Genomic DNA, 21,938 nt, shown 5'->3' on the forward strand with positions numbered 1-21,938 from the left:
AATGTCTTCCAGTTGTCTTCAAGTCAGATGGAAAATTCCGGAGAGTCAGGGAATTTGAACATTTTTTCCAGTGTTGCCTACAACTGATTACGTTTGTGATCTGAAAATGGGGCTGAAGCCTTTCGTTTGCCCAGTGTTTATTTAAAAGATTTATATCCAACACCTTCACAAAAAGACCCAGGGTGGCCCATTCTTCACAACAGTTGCTGTGTTCAAAGAGGGTTCATAGTCATGTGATCTTTCTTGATTGAGCACAGGATGAAACCTTTGAAACCTGTTTAGTTAGCCCACACACTCTTTGAAGATGAGTATAAAATATGCAGTACTTAAGGAATGAGAAACATGTATCACGTTATGTTTTGGGGTCCATTGATGGGTCATGGACTTGTGGAAGAATTACCAGTTGGTGAGAAGTGAAGGCAATGGAGCTAAAAGTCTGTAATAACTGACTGTAGTAATGGAGCTAAAAGTCTGTAATACTGCAAAATGCTAGAGAGAAGCATTTAAATTAAAATGGTCATCCCTGTCTGAAATGCGCAAATAAAACCCTGCAGTTTCTGCTGTGCTTTGTATTGCATGGGAAACTTTGGAAATGGATTCTTGATTAAGGAAGCAGTGCCCTCCTCTTGTAAGGGTAGCCTGCCCAGTGCTTTGCCTTGCTATCACTGGAGATGGCATGTCCAGCCCTTCCTGCCTTAGAGAGCAGAGGTCAGAGCAACAGCAGCTAGGCCCCGCTGTCTGAGTTCAGGATGAGTCAGGCCCCAGATGTGCACTTCTTACAGAGTTAAATTGGGAGTGGATGACCCTTGGCACTTCTTGTCTTTCTGTGTGTGCATACTGTTGTGTATATACTCTGTGTTTCAGAAACCTTTTGGTAGAGGAGCATTGCAAATGTTGTTTTGTCCATTTCATGCTCTCGGCGTGTGTTTAGCACAACAGGCTAGTTGGAACAGAAAGGGTAGGATCTGAATAAAGGCAACATTGTTGTAAACTGCCCAGAGATGCAAGTTTGGGGTGATATAATAAATAATAAACATTCTGGTGTTGCTGTTCGCCGCTCTTGGTAGGCAGTTTGTCAACTCTGCCTTGTAACTCAGCAGTCCTTCAGTGTGGTTAAGGCATCAAAGAATCTCTTGACAAAACCTTACTGCTCTGTAGTTCTTGGAGAAATGTGGTAAATGCTAATTGGAATTGACTGGTTTGTAGTTGCCAAACCTCTTCTTGCAGCTATGTGTCCTACCTCTGTGTGTGTGTTCTCAGATGAAAGTTATTAGGGTGTTAATTTTTTAAAAAATCACACACACACACACACACACACACACACACACACACACCCCTCCAGCCTCATTCTTCAGGTTTTTGGCATTTTATAGGCTTTTAAACAACACTGGGAAACTCCCATTAGTATGTGTTGTGACACTAGTAACATTGTGTTGTTGGAAGATTTGTATTTGTACTTCAGCAATTCCCCAAGAGTAGACAGCCCAGTAGCAAGTGCTGCTTTCAAAAGGGTTCTCTCTAGTTTTTCTAGAGAGATTTCTGAATGTGCCCTTGTGAGAGCTGCCATACCCCTGGGGTCACCCTCTTTCAGGACAGGACCTCAGTAGTGGGGGCAGGGTTAACGTCACCCACTGTCACACCTGCCAGGCTGTTCTCCTCAATGGACCTGGCCTCTCTCCAAGGACTGAGATCTTTCCCTCAGACCACTTTGCCTCATTATTGGCCACTGCCACCCTAAATAGGGGCAAACGGGCCAGACGTCCTGCCCTAGACCTGCCATTATGGTCCCTACAATCACTGTTCCCTCTAAGGTGCTCACACACGCACAAAATGTCAGCCCCCCCCACAGCTGTTTCTAGTAGTTACACAGTCTTGCTGCACTGCTACTCCCACCGCTGCCTCCCAACTGCTTGCCAAGGTCCCAGTTTCCCCCTCTCCCCAGCTGGGCTGCCTCTGCTGCCACCTCTTCCTTCCTCCCCCTCCCCCTCCCCGAGCCTCCTTTTCCTCCAGCCCTGGCCGCAGATATCATCAGAAGTCTCCTTGGGAGAATCCAAAGTCCTTCCTCTTGAGGATTCCATTGAGATCTGCAGACGGAGGCAGAGGAGGATGGAGGAGGCGGCGGTGGCGGCTACCAACAGCTCCCAGCAGCTGAGAGCTTTCTCAGCACCGGGGCAAGGCCACCGTGAGGAGGGATCAGGCAAGTTTCTGCTAATGTAAGTGGCGGAATGAGTGGGGGGAGGTAAAAACATTTCACAGGATAAGAGTAAGAAAGCAGGGATGAACTCAAACTTAAATAAAACCTAGACTAGTTTTATTTGTATATTATTATTTTTATAGGCCACTTTTAACCACCAATGAACCACTAATGGCAAATACAGTTGCTTTGAAAACAGAAGACAGATAAATAGAATTGTAAAGTACACCTTTTCCTTCCATATTTTGTGTGTGGTATCCATAGTAGCACATAATAATGCACATGTGCACACACTGCCTTGATACTGTCACCCAGAACAAAACTCATTCCACTCACTGATGAAAAAAGAGGGAACACTGCCTCCAGTCCTTTATTTACCCATTCCCTGTGCTTGTGCCATTTCCCCCCCACTGAGGTGTTCCTTCCCGCGCCCAGATCCTCCACTCCCACCCTGACTCAGCTGAGCTCCTCCCCTCCTTCGGCGCTTGGCCAGCAACATCATCAAGGTTGTCAGGGGAAAATGCCACACTCTCCTTTGCCTCCAGGCTGAGGTATGCTGGGTCCTGCCCACCTCGGCTCTCCTGTCCTGTATCCTCTGATCTTCTGGGGATTTATCTGGCTGGTCGGTGGCCCCGCTATGGTCTCTGTCACAGAAAACCTTTCTCCCATGGAGGTAAGAACCTGACAGCCCAATTGCATTGAATCCAGCATTGTACTTAACCACTGTATGGATCCATCACTTGCTTCCTCACCCAGTCATAACCTGACCTGCAGATTGCATGGTGCTTCATGTGGGTTCCGTGCCTCAGTGAAGGGTTGTGTGTGTGCTCACACACACACAAATGTCTGTAATCCTGCATGTGAGATGATGGTTGTAGGTGCTAAAGTAAGAAAGATGATGGAGGAGGAGTGTGGGACTGTCCACAGTCAAGAAGGAAGACCTCTGTTTAAAATAGACAAGAAATCCCTCTCATGCATACTGCATTCATAGTGGAAAAGAAGCTGGAGAGATTGAGTGAAGGTGGTGTTGGGATGTATGTTTATGGAAGGTGTCTTCACAATCAGAAAAACTATTAGGATATATGCACAGATTCCTTATTTCTTCTCTCCAGCATCCTCCAGCAGGATGTGAACACTCTAATAGTTGTGTTGCTAGAGAAGAGTTGGTGTGATGTAGTTGATAGTTTTTACTTGGACCACAGAGTGCTGAGTTAAATTCCCCACTTTGTCATGAAACTCACAGGGTTGCCAAGTTGTTTGCTCTCAGCCTAATTTTACTGTTGAGTTTCTAATAAAATAGCTCTGTGAAGGGATCTGTAATGATCAAACCTGCAGTCAGCTTTCTTGCCTCAGAGAGTTATGCATTGTGTCTTGACTCTTGATCTTTGAGTTCTGCTGATCATGGGTACATGAAGTGCATTATTATTTAGATTCATTCTTTTGTGTCCTTTGCAATGGAAGGCCCTATATTGTGGGTAATTTTAAACATGAGATCAGCTGTATTTAAAAACACAAACATTTTATCAGTGCAAGGTTGGTGTTTCATTTAAACTGGATTAGCACAACAGTGTGGTGTATTTGCGGGTAATGGATTCCTGGTGTGCTAATGCTGCACATATCAATGTGGGCAACATAGTTTAAACAAGGAATGGGTGGTGTGGAATCTTACTTTATTCAGGGTTGTCTGTTGAGGCTGGCTGTCCATACCTCCGAGGACAGGGAGTGGTGAGAGGGCCCAAGGTGACAAGGATGGGTGGCAGCCGGGAGAGACTGAGGTAGTGATGTGCACGGTCCGGAGAAGTCTGGACCGGCACCGTGAGGGGGGCCTTGTTCTTAGGGCGGGGAGGGCTTGCTTAGCCCTCCCGCCTCCTTGCCCCCGCCAGCGCCCGTATTGAACAGTATAGGGGCGCTGGAAACCAGCCGCCCCCCCCCCGCCGCCGCGGCGAAATAACCCCCAAAGCCAGCCAGCCAGCCAGCCCTCCCTCCCTCCCAGCTAGCTGCCCTCCCACCCACCCACCTGCCTGCTCGCTCACCCGCTCGCTCACTGGATAAGAAACGAGAGGAGCTCCGGCACAGAGCTCCTCTCGTTCGGAAGGCCTCCTGCAGAATGGTGGCTTGCGCGTGCATGCATGCGCGCGCCGCAAAGCACGCCGTTCTCCGGAGGCCCGGTCTACCCGCCGGGAAAGGGCCGGGTAGACCGGGCCTCCGATCGCTGGGTAGACCGGGCCTCCGGCGATCGGAGGCCCGGTCTACTCAGCGATCGGAGGCCCGGTCTACCCGGCGGGAAAGGGCCGGGTAGACCGGGCCTCCGGCGATCGGAGGCCCGGTCTACTCAGCGATCGGAGGCCCGGTCTACCCGGCCCTTTCCCGGCGGGTAGACCGGGCCTCCGGAGAACGGCGTGCTTTGCGGCGCGCACATGCGCGCGTGCGCAAGCCGCCATTCTGCAGGAGGCCTTCCGAACGAGAGGAGCTCTGTGCCGGAGCTCCTCTCGTTTCTTATCCAGTGTGCGAGCGGGTGAGCGAGCGGGTGGGTGGGTGGGAGGGCAGCTAGCTGGGAGGGAGGGAGGGCTGGCTGGCTGGCTGGCTTTGGGGGTTATTTCGCCGCCGCGGCGGTGGGGGGGGGGGCGGCTGGTTTCCAGCGCCCCTATACTGTTCAATACGGGCGCTGGCGGGGGCAAGGAGGCGGGAGGGCTAAGCAAGCCCTCCCGCCCTTAAAGGCATACCCCCCACCCGGACCCGAACCAGGCAGGGCCGGACCGGTCCAGCAGTTCGGCCATTCTTTGGAATGGCCGCCGGACCGGTTCGGGCACACTGCTAGACTGAGGAAAGACTGCCAATGGGCAGGGACTCAGCTCAAGTGGAGGAGAAGCAGAGCCCTGATAAGGCCAAAGGGGAGGTGTATGATGATAACATCAGCAGCATGCCTCCCAAAGGGAGGCGGTCTGAGAAGGGGGAGAGACATTGGCAACAGCTGTAAAGGGTAGTTAATTACAGGTAAAAAAGAGGGGCGTTGGCCCTGTAATTGGGGGAGGGCGATGCACAGCCTGTGAGGAGGCATAAGGAGCCAGCCGGGGATGAGAGGCTGGCTGGTGGAGAGTGTCAGAGGCCCCTGGAGAGCGGCAGACATAGGGAGCAAGCAGCCTGGGATGGAGGAGGCACAGGGTGACGCTCAACCCCCTCCCTGTCCCTGGTCTGAGGCCGGACCTGATAAGCCTCGCCAGACTGGGTAAAGGAGACAGGTCTTAAAAAAAATAAAATTGTTCTGCATCATAATTAAATGAGGCCTGGTTTGAGCTACACAAACCAGCCATGCAGTGAACCACTTGCCAAAGGTGTATAGCAGTGCCGTTTGGGTGAGTGGTTCAATAGGCTCACTGATCAAGCTGTCTTGTCACATCTTGAATGAGAGAGAGAGAGAGAGAATACATCACTTCTCAGTACGGCTGAACTTAAAATATGTCCAGTCAGATAATTAACATTAGAATATATTGTCTCTCTATTCTATAAGGTTGGATTTAAACATATCAGAAGCTCTGAACTGTCCCCTTGCTGTCTGTACACACATGTTTACCCTTTCCAGTTCTTAATTTGCACCAGTCTAGCAATCCTGGCTCTGCTTCCTCTCGTTGATTAGATTAAGCACCACCTGTCTAGTCCACTGTGAGCTTAAACAGATATCCATGCATTCTGGCATTTATTGTCTACATTTAAATAAATATTCCCTCCCCAATAAGATTTTTTAAGAAGGAGGTTCACACATTCTTTGAACGTTTTAGCATAAGGCATGTCATTGTATAACTTCTTTTTAGAGAAGCTGTTTTGCAGTATTCCATTAAGCCATTCTGTGCAATTTTGTTTCCCATTCTGAGGCCTCGATGTCTCTCTGTCATGGCAACAGTGGTGCCTGTTGTCATTTTGGCTGAGCCACCTGGACTTTTCTCAAAGTTATGACATTATACACAACTTTGCAGAGCTTAGGTGGAAATGCCACAGTCAGCTGCCATGCCCTGCAGGGGATATTGCAGGCAGAGCACAGAGTGATGGCTCCCGCCAGCCCAGGGGCTGTAAAAGGGAGTTGGCAGCCTGCATCTGGTATGTAGACTATAAATTACCCATCCCTGCATTACATTATACAGAGTGTTATGTACATTTCTTCGCTTAGTAATTAGGCCTGTGTTCTTTGTCCTGCTGCTGCCATGTTGTCTTAGTTCAGAATCCAACAGGAGATATTGGGGCAAGATAGGAATAGCCATGGGGAAGGGCTTCTCTTTCATGTGAAGTTAGCTCCCTGTCTCTTGACCCTCTGTGTCCTCTCTTCTTCTCTCCCCTACCCCACAACTTACTTTGATGGGTTTGATCAAACAAAACTTACTTCTCTTGCCTCAGGTTTACAAAAGCAGGAATGCTGGGTCTAAATCTTTTAGTGGGTTCTTTGTGGACAAAATTTCCTGTATTCGGGCCGACTTGGACTCCACTATTTCTGCAGGGTCAATGAAGGGGGTGTCCAGCAATCCCTCTTGCAGTATTAGATTGGATCACTTTCAATCTGTGACTTCTGAGGGTAGGGTACCTCCTTTTTTTGAAGGAGGCAATGGTTAGACCGCTTCTTAAGAAACCTTCCCTGGACCCCTTAGCGATGGATAGCTATATATAGGCCAGTCTCTAGTCTCCCTTGGTTGGGCAAGGTGATTGAGAGGGTGGTGGCTGACCAGCTCCAGGTGGTTTTGGAAGAAGCTGGTTATCTAGACCCATTTAAATTGGCTTTAGAGCTGGCTATGGGATTGAGACAGCATTAAGAATATAAGAACAGCTCTGTTGGATCAGGCCCAAGGCCCATCTAGTCCACAATCCTGTTTCACACAGTGGCCCACCAGATGCCACTGGAAGCCTACCGGCAGGAGTTGAGCACATGCCCTCTCTCCTGCTGTTACTCCTCTGCAACTGGTATTCAGAGGCATTCTGCCTTTGAGGCTGGAGGTCCTATAGCCCTCCGACTAGTAGCTGTTGATAGACCTCTCGTCCATGGAGTTATCCAAACCCCTCTTAAAGCCATCCAAACTAGTAGACAACACCACAAGTTGATTATGTGTAGTGTGAAAAAGTACTTCTGTTTGTTGGACCTACATTTCATGGTCGACCTGAGGGATGACCTCTACCAGGGACAGGGTGGATTTGATTTAAATCAAACTGATTTAAATCAAATCCACCCTGACCAGGGAATCAACAGAGGGAGTGTGACTCTGCTGGTTCTTCTGGATCTCTAGGCAGAGTTGGATACCATCGACCATGGTATCCTTCTGGATTGCCTGGGAGAGTTGGGAATAGAGGGCACTGCTTTTGCAGTGGTTCCACTCCTATCTCTTGTGTAGATTCCAGATGGTGGAGCTTGGTGACAGTTGCTCCTCAAAACAGGCACTGTTATATGGAGTCCCTCAGGGCTCCATTATGTCACCAATGCTTTTTAATATCTACATGAAACCACTGGGTGAGATAATCAGGAGTTTTGGTGCTGGGTATTATCAGTATGCCGATGACACCCAAATCTATTTCTCCTTTTCATCTTCATCATCAGGAAATGGCATTCATTCCTTAAATGCCTGCCTACAGGTAGTAATGGGCTGGATGAGGGATAACAAATTGAATCTTAACCCAAGAAAGATGGAGGTGCTCTTTGTAGGGCCTCAGAATTTAAGGGATAAGTTAGATCATCCTGTGCTGGATGGGATAACACTCTCCTGGAAGGAGCAGGTATGGAGCTTGGGAGTACTCCTGGACCCGGGCCTCACCCTGGTATCTCAGGTGGAGGCTATGGCCAGGAGTACTTTCTATCAGCTTCAGCTGATTCGACAGCTGCATCTATTCCTTGAAGAGGATGACCTCAAAACAGTGGTTCATCTGCTGGTAACCTCCAGGCTTGACTATTGCAGTGTGCTCTATGTGGGTCTGCCTTTGTCCGTAATTTGGAAACTTCCGTTAGTTCAAAATGCGACAGCCAGATTGGTCTCTCTGGCAACCCAGAGAGACCATATTATGCCTGTTTTAAAACAGTTGTACTGGCTGCCGATATGTTTCTGGGCAAAATACAAAGTGCTGGTTATTTAAACCTTTAAAGCCCTGAACAGCTTAGGTCTGGGTTACTTTAGAGAGCACCTTCTACACGATCCCTACCGTACATTAAGGTCAACTGAGAAAGTCTGTCTCCAGTTACCACTGGTACGTCTGGTGGCAACTCAAAGGCAGGCCTTCTCTGTAGCTGCTCCTGGGCTGTGGAGTGCACTCCCCGTGGAAATCCGTAATCTGTATTCATTATTGGCCTTCAGGAGAGCCTTTAAGACATATCTGTTCAGCTTGGCCCTCCAGGGTATTTAAACTGTAAATGTTTGGCCTGGTTCTCCAGGGTTTCAAAACTGTTTTAATTGTTAATTGGATTTATATTGTTTTTATAGTTTTTTATTTTAACTGTTAATTGATTTTAATTGTTTTTATTTTGTTGTAAACCGCCCTGAGCCATTTTTGGAAGGGCAGCATAGAAATCAAATAAATAAATAAACAAATAATCAGAAGGGGGAAGAAAGGAAGAGGCTGCACCGTCCTTTCCAGCGGAATTGATAAAATAGCAGCCCTGGCCACTGCTGTAACCTGTTAGCAGTGTAAAAGACCTGGAAAAATAAAAAGGTCCTCACCTGACACTAGCATGACATGATATTGGAGTAGGTGCTAAGGAAACATCCTTGGATGGAGTGTTTCATAGATGGAGCACTCTGGCTGAAAAGGTACTTCCTCACTTGCCACACACCTCCCCTCAGAAGGCAGAGGTGCCCTCCTCCAATGACCTCTGTGTTGAGGGCTGACTTTCAATATATTGCAACAATTAATACGATCTATTTTACAAAAGAAATAGATACGATTCTTACAATAAATATGATTCTTTTTATAAAAGAAATGTAAGATAGACACCAGCAACAGGCACTGGAGGAATGCTGTGCTGGGGCTGAATCTTTACACTGTTGGAAACATAGGAAGCTGCCTTGTACTACCCACAGATGCCAGAGGTTTGAACCTAGCTTCTTCATAGTGCTATCACTGAGCTGTGGCCCCTCCCCAGTATTTTTACTATTCTGTAAAAAAAAAAAAATCCATTATGAAATGGAATAAATATAAAACAATTGCACTTTATATTTGAATGGTTTATTTGGAATTAACTGTAACAGGATGGTGGTTTTGATCTGTAGGCTCTGACTTAATCCTCTCTATATTATGTTAAAATATTTCAGTGAAGTATTTCCCCTGCAAGTGTTCAGAGATCTTGGTTTATAATAATAAAGTAACATTTGACATTTAACAATGAATATATTCTAATATATTAGAAGGAAATTGAGAAGGATTACATGTATGTATGGGGAGAGATCTTGGTGTCATAGCTTTGATTGCCTATTCTCCCAGTGGTGGGTTATAAAGACCAGTTTTGGCTGAAGTTAGTTTACTTCTTCATGAAAGAATATCTTTCCATTTATCTCTCTGGCTTTTTGTTTGTTAAATGAAGAGGAGGACTTCTGAAGGTTTAACTTATTTTTGTCACTTACTTTATTATGATGTTTTGTATACCTGTATGGGACAAGATAGGAATTTTGATTACAAAATATTGCTGGATATGTGGTTTCGTATTTACAATAGATACACCTTTTCTTTATGGCAGAACTAGGGTTTTAATGTTTTCATCTTCTTCTCCATTGAATATTCTTGTTCTGAATCGTTCAATTAAGTCCAGGGGGTGTGTTCTGTGTGAGGTTTAAGGTTCATTTTTTTTCTCTGACGATTAGATTTAGCTGTTTAGATGTACCCTCTTTTTCTTACTGATTATCTTTACTTATTTAAGTATGCTTAAATATTATTACTGTGTGGTTTTTTCCTCACTTTCTTTGCTGTGGATAACTCATTGTTCTTATTTATGTATGACTATGGCAATCTGAGAGATGTAACCGGTTCTATTTCTATTACTAATAAAAGCAAAAATTCTTGCAAACCACCCCCACCCCCACCCCCCCACCCCAAAAAGATTGGTACAAAGCCTTTCAGAATAACTATGCATGGCCTGTGCTGGCATGAATGACAAACTATTTTTTTGTCTAACAAGAACTATTAACTGTTCTTGTTAGAGAGAGATACATTTGACCATATTTACTCTGAGCCATTTTATTACCAGACAACAATCCTTGTGCAATAAACAGCTGTGTAATTCTTGTACTTTCGGGCCTTATCTTTTATTAAATTGTATTAGGGAAAAAAGAGATTATTTAGCATTATCCAAATATAAAATCAGTGCAACTTACTCATAGCCAGCAATATGTACTCACACTCACTCTAGAACGGAATACTGATTAGCCTTCTGAATAGAAAATGTGGCTGGCTTATTTGTATTTTACTTTGATTATTCAGACTGTCTAGAACTGACATTGGCTTTTCTTTTTATCCATGATAGTAATCAAGATTTGTTTCAGAGGTTTGTCACTACTGTTGTACTTCTATGTCCGAAGTATGAGCCTTTCATTTTGCTCAGGTCTTGGAGTTGTGGTAGACAGCTCAATAAAAATGTCAACTCAGTATGTAGTGGCAGTTCCAAAAAAGAGAGAGAGAGAGAGAGAGCAAATCCCATGCAAGGGATTGTTATGAAATGTGATTGAAAGTAAATATATGTGTGGCCACAGTTTGGAGTGGTGTGCCATGATAGCTAAAAAGAACCTCCAGGTTCAGAAGCCGTTAGCGAAGTTCCTGTTAAGGTCTGAAATTACCCATTGTACCTATTGCTTTCTGCATGGTGAATGCTAGCCAGACTCATATGGTGGAAAGTACTGATTACTGTTGATTCTCTTTCCAGGTGCTGAAGAAGTGCTTTTGCTTGCTAGAAGAACAGATTTACGAAGGATTTCATTGGACATGCCAGACTTCACTGATATTATTCTGCAGATAGACAATATTAGGCATGCTATTGCAATAGACTATGATCCTGTGGAAGGATATATATACTGGACTGATGATGATGTCAGAGCCATTCGTCGGGCTTTCCTTGATGGATCTGAAGCCCAAACACTTGTAACTACAGAAATCAATCATCCTGATGGTATAGCTGTAGACTGGGTGGCAAGAAACCTATACTGGACTGACACTGGTACTGATCGCATTGAAGTTACACGATTAAATGGGACGTCGAGAAAGATCCTTATATCAGAAAATCTAGATGAACCTAGAGCAATAGTGCTCAATCCTGTGATGGGGTGAGTCTTGCAAGCCTTTAATGGATGTTACAAAAAACAAAAAAAGAATCTCTTTATAGGTTATAAAATAAAAATTTAAACTGTTGAATAGTCCTGTAATTGCCAGTTTCTGTTTAAATCACTGTTCTTTTCTGATTAAAATCACTGTTGTTCTTCCAACCTATACTTTTTATTACAATTGAATGCATTTGAAATGGCCAAGTATCAAAGCCTACCATTTAGCAAAGCCCATTATGGCCTGTGGATGATGGGATTTATTTTCTCTTCTTCCTCATTTAAAATGCCAAGCATGCTATATTTTAATAGAAGGAAGTTGCTTCCTAATAAGTTGCAACTGCAATAATATGTTTGTAGGGCATATTTGTGTGTTTGTATACATATGTAAAGCAATTTTATTTGTTTGTTTCCAACAGCTATATGTATTGGACAGACTGGGGTGAAAATCCAAAGATCGAGTGTGCTTATTTGGATGGATCTGAGAGGAAAGTCTTGGTGAATAGCTCTCTAGGGTGGCCTAATGGTTTGGCATTGGATCTTGAAGAAAACAAACTGTATTGGGGAGATGCAAAGACTGACAAAATTGAGGTAAATACAAAAATGTGAATTTGTCAGATAATTCTGCAACTAGCTAACTGGATTAGTATGGGTATTGCTCATGTAGGTCTGAGGATATATCAGTTCCATTTTCCTTAGCAATTACATTTTTTCACCATGACTAATTTCTGAAAGGGTTACCAACCCCTGTAAATAGGAGGTGGGGTTAGGAACTGAAATTTTTGTCATGGTAATGTAAAATATTTTAACAGGCTCACAGACAAGAAATAGAAGAATGATCAGAACTAAACTATTTTAAAAGTATGTTTAGTTTGACTTTTGGCTTATTCTAGAATCATTGTTAGAGACTTTGATACTTGGGAGAAGTTCTTAAAAAACACAAATATTGTTCTGAGTTGTCAGCAGATATTGTAGTCCCATATGTTCAACTGTTTTTCTCATTCAACCTGATGGAAGGGTTTTGTGTAATTTGAAGGTTTTGCTAGCTTTAAACAGTACATGTAAGTTCAGTAAAAGGTTATCTTCTAATCCCTTTACAGCTCTGGATCTAGGAATACTTATTTCATAGGAACATAGGAAGCTGCCATATACTGAGTCAGACCATAGGTCCATCTGGCTCAGTATTGTCTACACAGACTGGCAGCGGCTTCTCCAAGGTTGCAGGCAGGAATCTCTCTCAGCCCTATCTTGGAGATGCCAGGGAAGGGACTTGAAGCCTAGATGCTCTTCCCAGAGTGGCTCCATCCTGTAAGGGGAATATCTTACAGTGCTCACACTTCTAGTCTCCCTTTCGTATGCAACCAGGGCGGATCCTGCTTAGCTTAAGGGGACAAGTCATGCTTGCTACCATAAGACCAGTTCTCTTCCCACATTTCTGAACATCACTGTTTGCCTTTTTAAGGAGCTTGCCATTAAATGCCTTTTGGGATTTTTTTTTTAAAGCTTAGTCATTAAAGCGTAACTTGACAACAAGGAGAAGTGTCTGTTAAATGCAGTGTGTGTGTGTGTGTGTGTGTGTGTGTGTGTAGGAAGGAAGGAAGGACGGAAGGAAGGAAGGTTTAATATTTACCAAATTATGGTTTTTTACTAACTACCAAAAAACCCACCAAAACTTAAGCTGTACCACCTTCAGTCCTTGAATTCTAACTTGATGTCCAGAGTTAAAGTTCAGATTTACTAAAAACCCATTATTACAATTAATTTCTCATACCATTTGGTATAATAACCCTGTTTCCTAAATGGTGCAGGAAAACTTGTATCTTTTTGTAGATTCCTCCCCCCATCCCCAACATTTAGAAGAGAGAAAAAGATTGGGATGCAGTGTATGAAGCTGCCATATACAGTGTCAGATGATTGACCTCATACTGTCTATTTTGACTGACAAAGCATGTGTCCTGCCACTGAAGTATGACCTCTCTTTAGGGAAATGCTGTTCCTAAACATTCATATTCCTAGAATTGACCCCCAAACCAGTGCAGTTTTGATGATTATCTACTAATAAAGCACCTAGAGATTTATTAGTAAGAGTATACTTTAAGATGCAGTGTAAATAACATCTGTTCACTAAATATGGATGTCTGAACATGTACAGAGGTGTTTTTGGTAGCTGTTTCCTATTTATAGTACTCCAGAAGTAAAACAAGTAGAGAGATTATTTTAGTCCCTAATATTTTAATTAAAATGCTATTACATCTCAGAATATTTGGAATGGTGCTGAATAGAAATCAACAGCTTGTGGCAGGGGGAAAGAAATAGCTCTAGTATATTGAGGAACATGGACTGGTTTATAGTAAGAACTAGAATTTTTGTGTTGTCGAGTTAGGTTAAGGATGCCTAGTTAGTAGCTTTGTTCACTTCCTAGCTTTTTATGTTTCTCAGGTCTTGTGTTTTCTTTGGAGGTTTATGTAAACCAAAATACTTTTTTTTAAAAAGTCACTTAGTTACATGCTGCATATTTAGCTGCTTTCCATTTTCCAACCCACCCCCCACCCTCACACACATCATTCTCTGGGTAGAACCTTACCAAAGCAGCAAAATATTGCCGTATACCTAGGAGTAAGTGTGTTGCTTATTTGTGTGTAAAACTTCACATGGCGAAAACAGCGGTTACTCTTTCTTGGCAGAGACCTTCCCATCTGCAGCATTCAGCTGTATATACAAAGGACTCAGTCACTTCACAAGCAGTTTATATCCTGAAGAAACCATTTGGCAAGCCTTGTCAAACTTTGCGTGACAACAGCCTTTGGGGCTTTCACTGCAAATTTGGCACCCCGTGGTAACATTGTTCCCAGCTTTTAAAACTTTTTGCTAAGTTAGTTTGGCAGCATGTGCAAAGAGCAGGGGGAAAAGGGAGGGAGATGAGAAATATAGCAGATTTCACAAAGTGTCTGTGGAAATAATATATCTGACTCAACAGACCCAGCTGCCACAAAGTAAATGGCACAAATGAATTGAAAGCAAATTTAGGACTTCATCGAAAAAAGCTACTTTCCAGGAACAAACAGTAGATTAATACGGATTACAAGGTTCCAGCAGAGAGTGAAGCAAAGAGCCACTGGCATCCACGTGTAGAAGTTCCTAATTCTCTTTAAAAACCAATTTTGTGGTTTGTTGGTATTATCTCTTCAGCATTTGCTTAATGACCCTGAGGTATAATTGCATAATTAAAAATTGTTGAACCATTTGCCTGTTGTTAGACATGTTTCTAACTCAAATCACTTTGAGGCAAAAGTTAGGCATAAAGTGCAATGTCAGTATGGGTTTTTACCTTCTTCATTTATAATTTGAACAGCTTTGTAGCTGTTTTCCTGAAGGATTCAAACTTTCTGCCCAGACATTCTCTGAAGTCTTCTGTGATGCTAAAAAGTGTCTGTGGAGTGTGACACAGGTCATTAGTGTCAGGCTGCAGTTCTGCCCCCTCTATCTGCAACCCCCCCAAACTTTACTTGGTATTTCATATAACTTGATTCTTCCTCCCCACTCCTGCCAGCCCACGTAAACTCAGAACAGGAAATATTTTTTCTGTTATTTTTGTATTTCTGTCACTAATACAAAATATTTTTTATTTCTATCACTAGAAAAAGCTTTCAACACATTAATTTCTGTTTAGAAATCAAATATCCAGGTAACTTTAATTAGATTATTGACAATGTTTGAAATAATGGCCTTTACATAACTTAGGTGCATGAAAGGCTTTCCCCCAATATAATTAGCAGGTACTTCCTTCTTTGCTATTTGTTGCTCTTACATAGATTTCTAAATAGTGCAAATTAATTTAGGTTTTTGGAATTCATCCTATGTCTTCATTAAGGAACAATTATACTATTGTTTTATGTCAATAGAGTTGTTATAGAAACTATTTAAATTTTAAAAATAAATAAATGAAAAGACCATCTGACTCAAAATATTAATAGCAAGGCAAATTAGTATAGCCCTTTTAAACTTAACTTGGCTTTCTACAATGTTAGGACCACAGTATTAGCAAGAAGAGTGAAGTGGGGGTTCCTTTTGTCCTGAAATCTTAAGTTGTGTTTAGACTGTGTGTGTTCATTGAAACAAACCTTTCTATTTTTGCATTGAAATTGTAAGTGACTTTTGTTGTTTGTAAGGTATACAAGCTATCCATAGTTAACCAACATTTTAAAAACTATTAGACAAGTTGCATTTTTTGTACTTAAAATTAATTTTGTATTCTTCATTTTGGCATAGAATAATAAACTTTTATTTCACAAAAATTGAGCTGGGAGGAGATGGTGACTGTTGGGAGTCCTGAATAGGAGGAATCTGACCTTTGGCCCCTGAGGAGGCTATGTCAGAAGTAATGCAATTGCCTTTCCACAGTCAAAGGAGAAACATGCATTGATCATCATCAGCACTGCTGAGTAGACTGACCTTTTAGAGGACAACGAAGGGGCCACTGTGGAGTGCAACAGTATAGCTACTACACAAGTATAAAACTAAGACAACTAATTGTTTACTTCATATGACTGAAACTGAATGCTTTCTCGCATCTGTTCCCTCTACATTTTGCCCATGGTTTGTGCTTTAAAGAAGAATCCTCGAGCATAGACATCAGCTGGGATCCAGGCTCACTTGCGTGAAAGCTCTGCACATATGTGGGAGTACTACCAATTCCTGTCCCCAGCTGCAGCCCCATGGCACATTATATGTGGTTCCTGAGAGTCCTCAAGTCCTCTAGATTAGTTTTTCAGAGGTTGCAAAGGGGCTAGATATTTGTTAGTGGATGGGGAAAAATCGGTGAAACCCCTGGTATAAGTGGAAGTGCTTTGTCCCTCATGAGCAGGAATCTGGATCTCAGCCAAAATCTATATTTGAACTATTCTTACCCCATTATACTTGCATGTTTATCAGCAGGAAATTCTAAGGATTTGTTTTAAACTGAAAAGTTACAGAATTTGTTCAAACTCTGCCCTGTTGAGGTGCTATGCACAATCAAAGATTATCTTTGCCCATACTTTTGCTGTAGTTTTGCACTGCTCCCTTCATGATTGTGGAGGTAATTTTGAACATCTAGAAATGTAAAGCTTTTAAAAACTGAAGCAAGCTTCTCATGTCCAGGGTGGTGGTGGTGTCCTTTTAATATTTTTAGAACAAGAAACAAGAGTATGATGAAAATGAAAACCATTATAAACAGTCATGAAAATGTATTGCTGTGCTCAGAGTGTGATTCCTATACAATGATGACCCTTCTCCAGAAGATTTGCACTCGACTTGATGGCACACATTACCTTTACCTTTAGATGTATAAGAGAGAAGTGAAAGAGAATAGAATGGGGCCGGAGAAGGAAGAGTTGCAGGGTAAAGTCAATTTAAAATGGTAGTAGAAGGGCAGACAAGTTGATATATTTGGGATTCAGAGAAGATCTAGATGTATGTTACGGGATTTTGCTGTCCCCATTCCAAGTTTTAAAATTTGAGAGCTGGTGTAGTAGTTAAAAATGTGAATGTAAACTACCAAACCCCTAGTTCAAATCTCACCTCAGCCACAAAGTCAGTAGGTAGTCTTAGGCAAGTCACTGTTTTCTCAGCCCATTACCCACTGTAAAGTGATAATATTGTACTAATGAAGACTGTTATAATTAATTTAGAATGGCAGTGGAAATTCTGGCCTGTTAGGTCGTGTCTACCAATGCCTCATACTTGTGTTCTTGAGGATATTTTAGTTCCAAAGCTGATTCAAGTAAAAATTCACCCCCTGTAAAACTACGTTAACTTTAGCCTTTAAAAAAAATAAATAAATAGCAAATTAAATTGTGATCCCTTCCCCATTTCCCATGTTCCCTGTGTCCTCTAAAAGCCCTGTTCAGGTATGCATTTCAGATAGGAATGGGGGCAGCCGGCTTCTGCTGTAAACAAGAGAGCATCCAGTTTCGTCCACATGCTAACTTGATAGCAGATGCTGAATTTCTGGACCATACAGTAGGGATGTGTGCACTGGTTTGGCACCAAACTGGTCTGGATGTGGTCCAGACTGGTTCAGCACTACAGGGATGGTAGTGGTGAATGGGATCTATTTTAAAAGAGAGAGAGAGAGAGAGCAGGTCCTTTTACCTGCTCTCCACTACTGCACGCAGCTTCCTGTTCCAGTGGTGCTTGTCCCAAGAACCCACATGCGGTGCCAGCATGCGATTGATTGATTGATTACATTTATATTCTGCTCTTCCTCTAGGGAGCCCAGAGCACGGCGTACATGGTCATAGTTATCCTTACAACAACCCTGTGAGGTAGATTAGGCTGAGAGATGCATGACTGGCCCAGATAACCCAGTGAGCTTCATGGCTGAATAGGGATTTGAACTTAGGTCTCCCTAGTCCAAATCTCTAACCACTACATCGCACATAGCATCTGCGCGTGCACAGGAGCTGTTTGCAAGGTTAGCATGGTGTTGCTGACCAAGTGTACCAGTTCAGAGTTGAAACAGTGCATGAATCTCGGTTCATTCACATCCCTGCCAGACAATAACAAAAGATACCCCTTTATCAACACACCACTATTATTTTCATGTTGTGGAATGTTGTATCTGGTCTTGTGGTAGCAAGCCTGAATTGTCCTCTTTGCTAAGTGTCTGCCTTGGTTTGCTTTTGAATGCGAGACTACATGTGAACACTGTAGGGCAGGGTTTCTTAACTTTGGGTACAACTCCTATCATCCCCAGCCACAAAGACCATGTAATCCAAAAACATCTGGGTACCCAAGGTTAAAAAAATCCTGCTTTAGCATACTTTAATGCAGAAGGTTCCAAGTTCCCTCCCTGGCATCCCCAAGATAGGGCTGAGAGAGAGTCCTGCCTGCAACCTTGGAGAAGCTGCTGCCAGTCTGTGTAGACAATACAGAGCTAGATGGACCAATGGTCTGACACAGTAGAAAGCATCTTCCTATGTTCCTATGATGAAATGGAGAAATCTCTAGAAACGTAATATAATCTCATCTACATTGGTCGGGGAGGGCATTGCTGTGAAAAGTATCTGTTCAACATCCTCTAGTGAACAGGAACATAGGAAACTGCCTTATACCATGTCAGACCATTGGTCCATCTAGCTCAGCATTGCCTACACAGACTGGCAGTGGCTTCTCCAAACATGTAACAAACTGGTGGTGGTGGTGGTGATGCTAGTTATTAAGTGGAAGTGACAGACTAAATCACAAATAGCTTTTAGATTACGCAGTTGATGAGGGCAACACTGTCCAGACTGATCAACCCTGCTGACTCCAAAGAGCAAAGGAGTTTGCATTGGGTAGACAGGCAACTGTGAGCTGTCGCAACACTCCTTTCTTTCTTGATTCAGATTGCTAAATGAGGTCTTGTGTGCTAGATCTGTAAAACACCTTTCTAGCATGCGGTTTGAGCCCTGGGAAAATGGAATAGTTCTGGATCACGAGTTCAGCCAAGACTCTAAATGTACATTAGAACCCCTCTGTGCGTGCTTTACACTCCCACTACCACATTTAGCCCTTCATATATTCTGGACAATTTATTCTGTATGATGAGATAAAATGCTGTAGGATTGCTTGTCTTGGGAGTAGACATTTGTAGAGCAATATAGGATGAAAATCATGTGTCTTTTAATCATTGTTTGCAATACAGAGGTCGAAAACATGAGCGAGTTAATCATGATTAAAGTAAAGTTGTGCCGTCAAGACGGTGTCAACCCCTGGTGAGCTCAGAGTCATGTGGTTTACTTTGGTAGAATATAGGAGGGGTTTACCATTGCCATCTCCCACGCAGTATGGGAGGCATAAATAAATCTAAATAAATAAATAAATGTATGGGAGGATGCCTCTGAGTACCAGTTGCAGGGGAGTAATGGCAGGAGAGAGGGCACGCCCTCAACTCCTGCCTGTGGCTTCCAGCGGCATCTGGTGGGCCACTGTGCGAAAAAGGATGCTGGACTAGATGGGCCTTGGGCCTGATCCAGCAGGGCTGTTCTTATGTTCTTATGCCTTTCAGCATCTTCCTATATCACTGATGCCCGATATAGGTGTTTCCCATAGTCTGGGAAACATACCAGCAGGGATTCGAACCAACAACTTCTTGCTCCCTAGACAAGTTACTTCCCCACTGCACCATTAGGTGGCTTAATCATGATTACCAGTGAACAATTCTTCATGTTTCTCTCTGAATGTTTTGTCCAGCTTCATTTGAAATAACTGTCTTGTCTCCCTCCATTGTCTTTTCAGATTTCCTCCACTGTCTTTGTGCATGCAGCTAAACTGCACAGAGAAAAGTCTATCCCTTTCATAGTTTAACTTAGCACTCTACATGTGAATTACACCAAAAACATTTTCTATACACTCAGTTCTATCTGAGCCAATTCAAATGATAATCCTGTTAATTTTTCAACATGTGCAGAACTTGTCAGGCTACAGTTTAGTAGAGTTGGTATCATATTGATTGATTGTTCTGATTGATTGATTGATTAAGTGCTGTCAAGTCCTTGTCAACTCTTAGTGACCACATAGTCTCCAGTCTCTCTCTCACTCACACACACCCTGGCCTAAGGTATGCTTTCATGCCATTTCAAATATGTAATAGAGGCTGAATTTCCACCCAGTCTGGACTATAGATATGCAATTTCAACACCTTGTTGTCTGACCTAGTTGGGAAAACGCCTAGTGGGCAATGTGCTAAAAACAGCATCATCCTTCTACATTCCTCCTCATAGAAATGCCAGGGTCTGTTTTACTGAGCTGGTGTCTGCAACAGTGGGAAGATTTTTTTTTTTTAATGTGTTCCTTTGGTTTGTTATAAGTGTTCAGTGCCCTGGCGAGACAGCAGTCACTCAAAGGGGAAGACTTCCCTCACAACCTCTGATTGACTAGAGTCATCCTGTGGGAAAGGAAGCTAACTTATTCTAAACTGTAGGTGACCCTTGCCTTTTTTTTGTGAGCAATAAAGACATAATGGAGGCCCAGTGAAGGTTTAGCGGAACCCCCACAGCCATCTGCGCACTTCATTGGCAGAAGTGGCTTTCACTTGAACTTGCATTTGACAAGCATGTTCTGTCTTTCTCTCTCATTCACAAGGGTCCTTCAAAGCCAGCTAATTGAAATGCTTGCACCCCTTCGTTCCTTCCCCAACTCTTCTCCCTCCCTCCGATTTGCTTAAATTGCAGTGCACCAGTATTCACTGTTAATGAGCAAAAACCCACAAGCGATTCTAGAGCTGCATTTAAAAAAAAAAACCTCCATAGGAAAAGGTTTTTTTAAATTTCTCCCCCTCATTCAAGTGTCTGAGAGTCTAGTTTAATAAAAGCAGAAACTACTCTCCCCCCCCCCAAGTTTCTGTTGCACACTTGTTAAAAAATCTTTTTGTCTTCATAGCCCTGGACTTTATGAAATGAAACACAAAACAGCCCCCCAGAATAAAAGGTTGCATGTATGCCTTGTGGCATTTGGAATGAAACTATTCACTGCCTGAATGACTATAAATAGAAAGCCAGGAGCTGTCTACTTCTCCACTCCAGGCTCCCTGCAAAGAAGCACCCTTCCCAGTAAAGACTGACTTTTGAAAGAAAACTTTATTCTTTCCTTGTGGTAATTGAATTGCTCGGGAATTCTCCTTGCACCTTTTGGTTAGAAGGCATTAATCTCCAATTTATTTTTTAACAGCCGCATTCTCTGAAATAAATGTGTATTCTTGAACCTGTAGCCAGATATGCCATCTCATCTGTGGAGTTCTACATAAAATTATGAATGAAGAACAAACACGGTTCTCTTTGCATTTTGTTCCTGAAAGCTTTCCTTTGGCTCTGTTCCAGCTGTCGGCTCCTTTTTATCTTGTATTCATTCTTTAGTAAGAAGGCTAAATTAGTGGCACACAGGTTTTTTCCAGCTTTTGGAAGACAGAACAAGAATTGTGATTGGTTTTTTTATTACTATAATAGATTTTATTCTCTCAATGGACTTCTGAAGTTGCCGACGTAAGAACCCCAATAGCTAACTGTTGCAGTTCTTCAGGCAATTTGTTTGGTTGATTTGGCTGTTATGAATGCTCAGCAATCCCCTGTGTTGTGCACTTATGCAAATGCAGTGTTAGACTTTTTTTCTCCTCCCATTTTAAAATGTTCTAAAGAAACCAGGGGATATGGGAGGGCGGGGAGTTGCCTATTGACTGGTATAGTTCCATTGGCTTTGATAGGACTGCATGAGTGCAAGTAGTCAATAAATCATCAGGCAATTCTTAAAACTGTCTTGCACAACAGTTGTTTGAGTTGTGGAGAACCTAGCTGAAGTTTTCTGTGATATTTACACTTTAGGTTTGTATCATTTTGGGTAGAAATTATTTTAGCTTCTGAATGTACTTTTATATCTTCAAAGTATTGAGGGACTGTTTGTGCATTTGCATTCCAGTTTTTCATGATTTCTTGGCTCACGGTCAATGGGTTTTTGTTACAATG

General features: G+C 42.9%; 1 protein-coding gene across 2 annotated transcripts in view; it reads left to right on the forward strand.

Annotated features, from left to right (window-relative positions):
* LRP5 (LDL receptor related protein 5) overlaps positions 1–21,938 on the forward strand; it is a 222,312-nt gene that overhangs the window by 90,872 nt on the left and 109,502 nt on the right. For both annotated transcript variants that reach the window (XM_053261771.1, XM_053261780.1), the window contains exons 6-7: positions 11,070–11,466; positions 11,880–12,051. In XM_053261771.1, the coding sequence (XP_053117746.1) occupies positions 11,070–11,466; positions 11,880–12,051 (569 nt within the window). The remainder of the gene's footprint in view (positions 1–11,069; positions 11,467–11,879; positions 12,052–21,938) is intronic.

This window comes from Hemicordylus capensis, chromosome 1, assembly GCF_027244095.1.
Source record: "Hemicordylus capensis ecotype Gifberg chromosome 1, rHemCap1.1.pri, whole genome shotgun sequence".
Classification (NCBI taxonomy): domain Eukaryota; kingdom Metazoa; phylum Chordata; class Lepidosauria; order Squamata; family Cordylidae; genus Hemicordylus; species Hemicordylus capensis.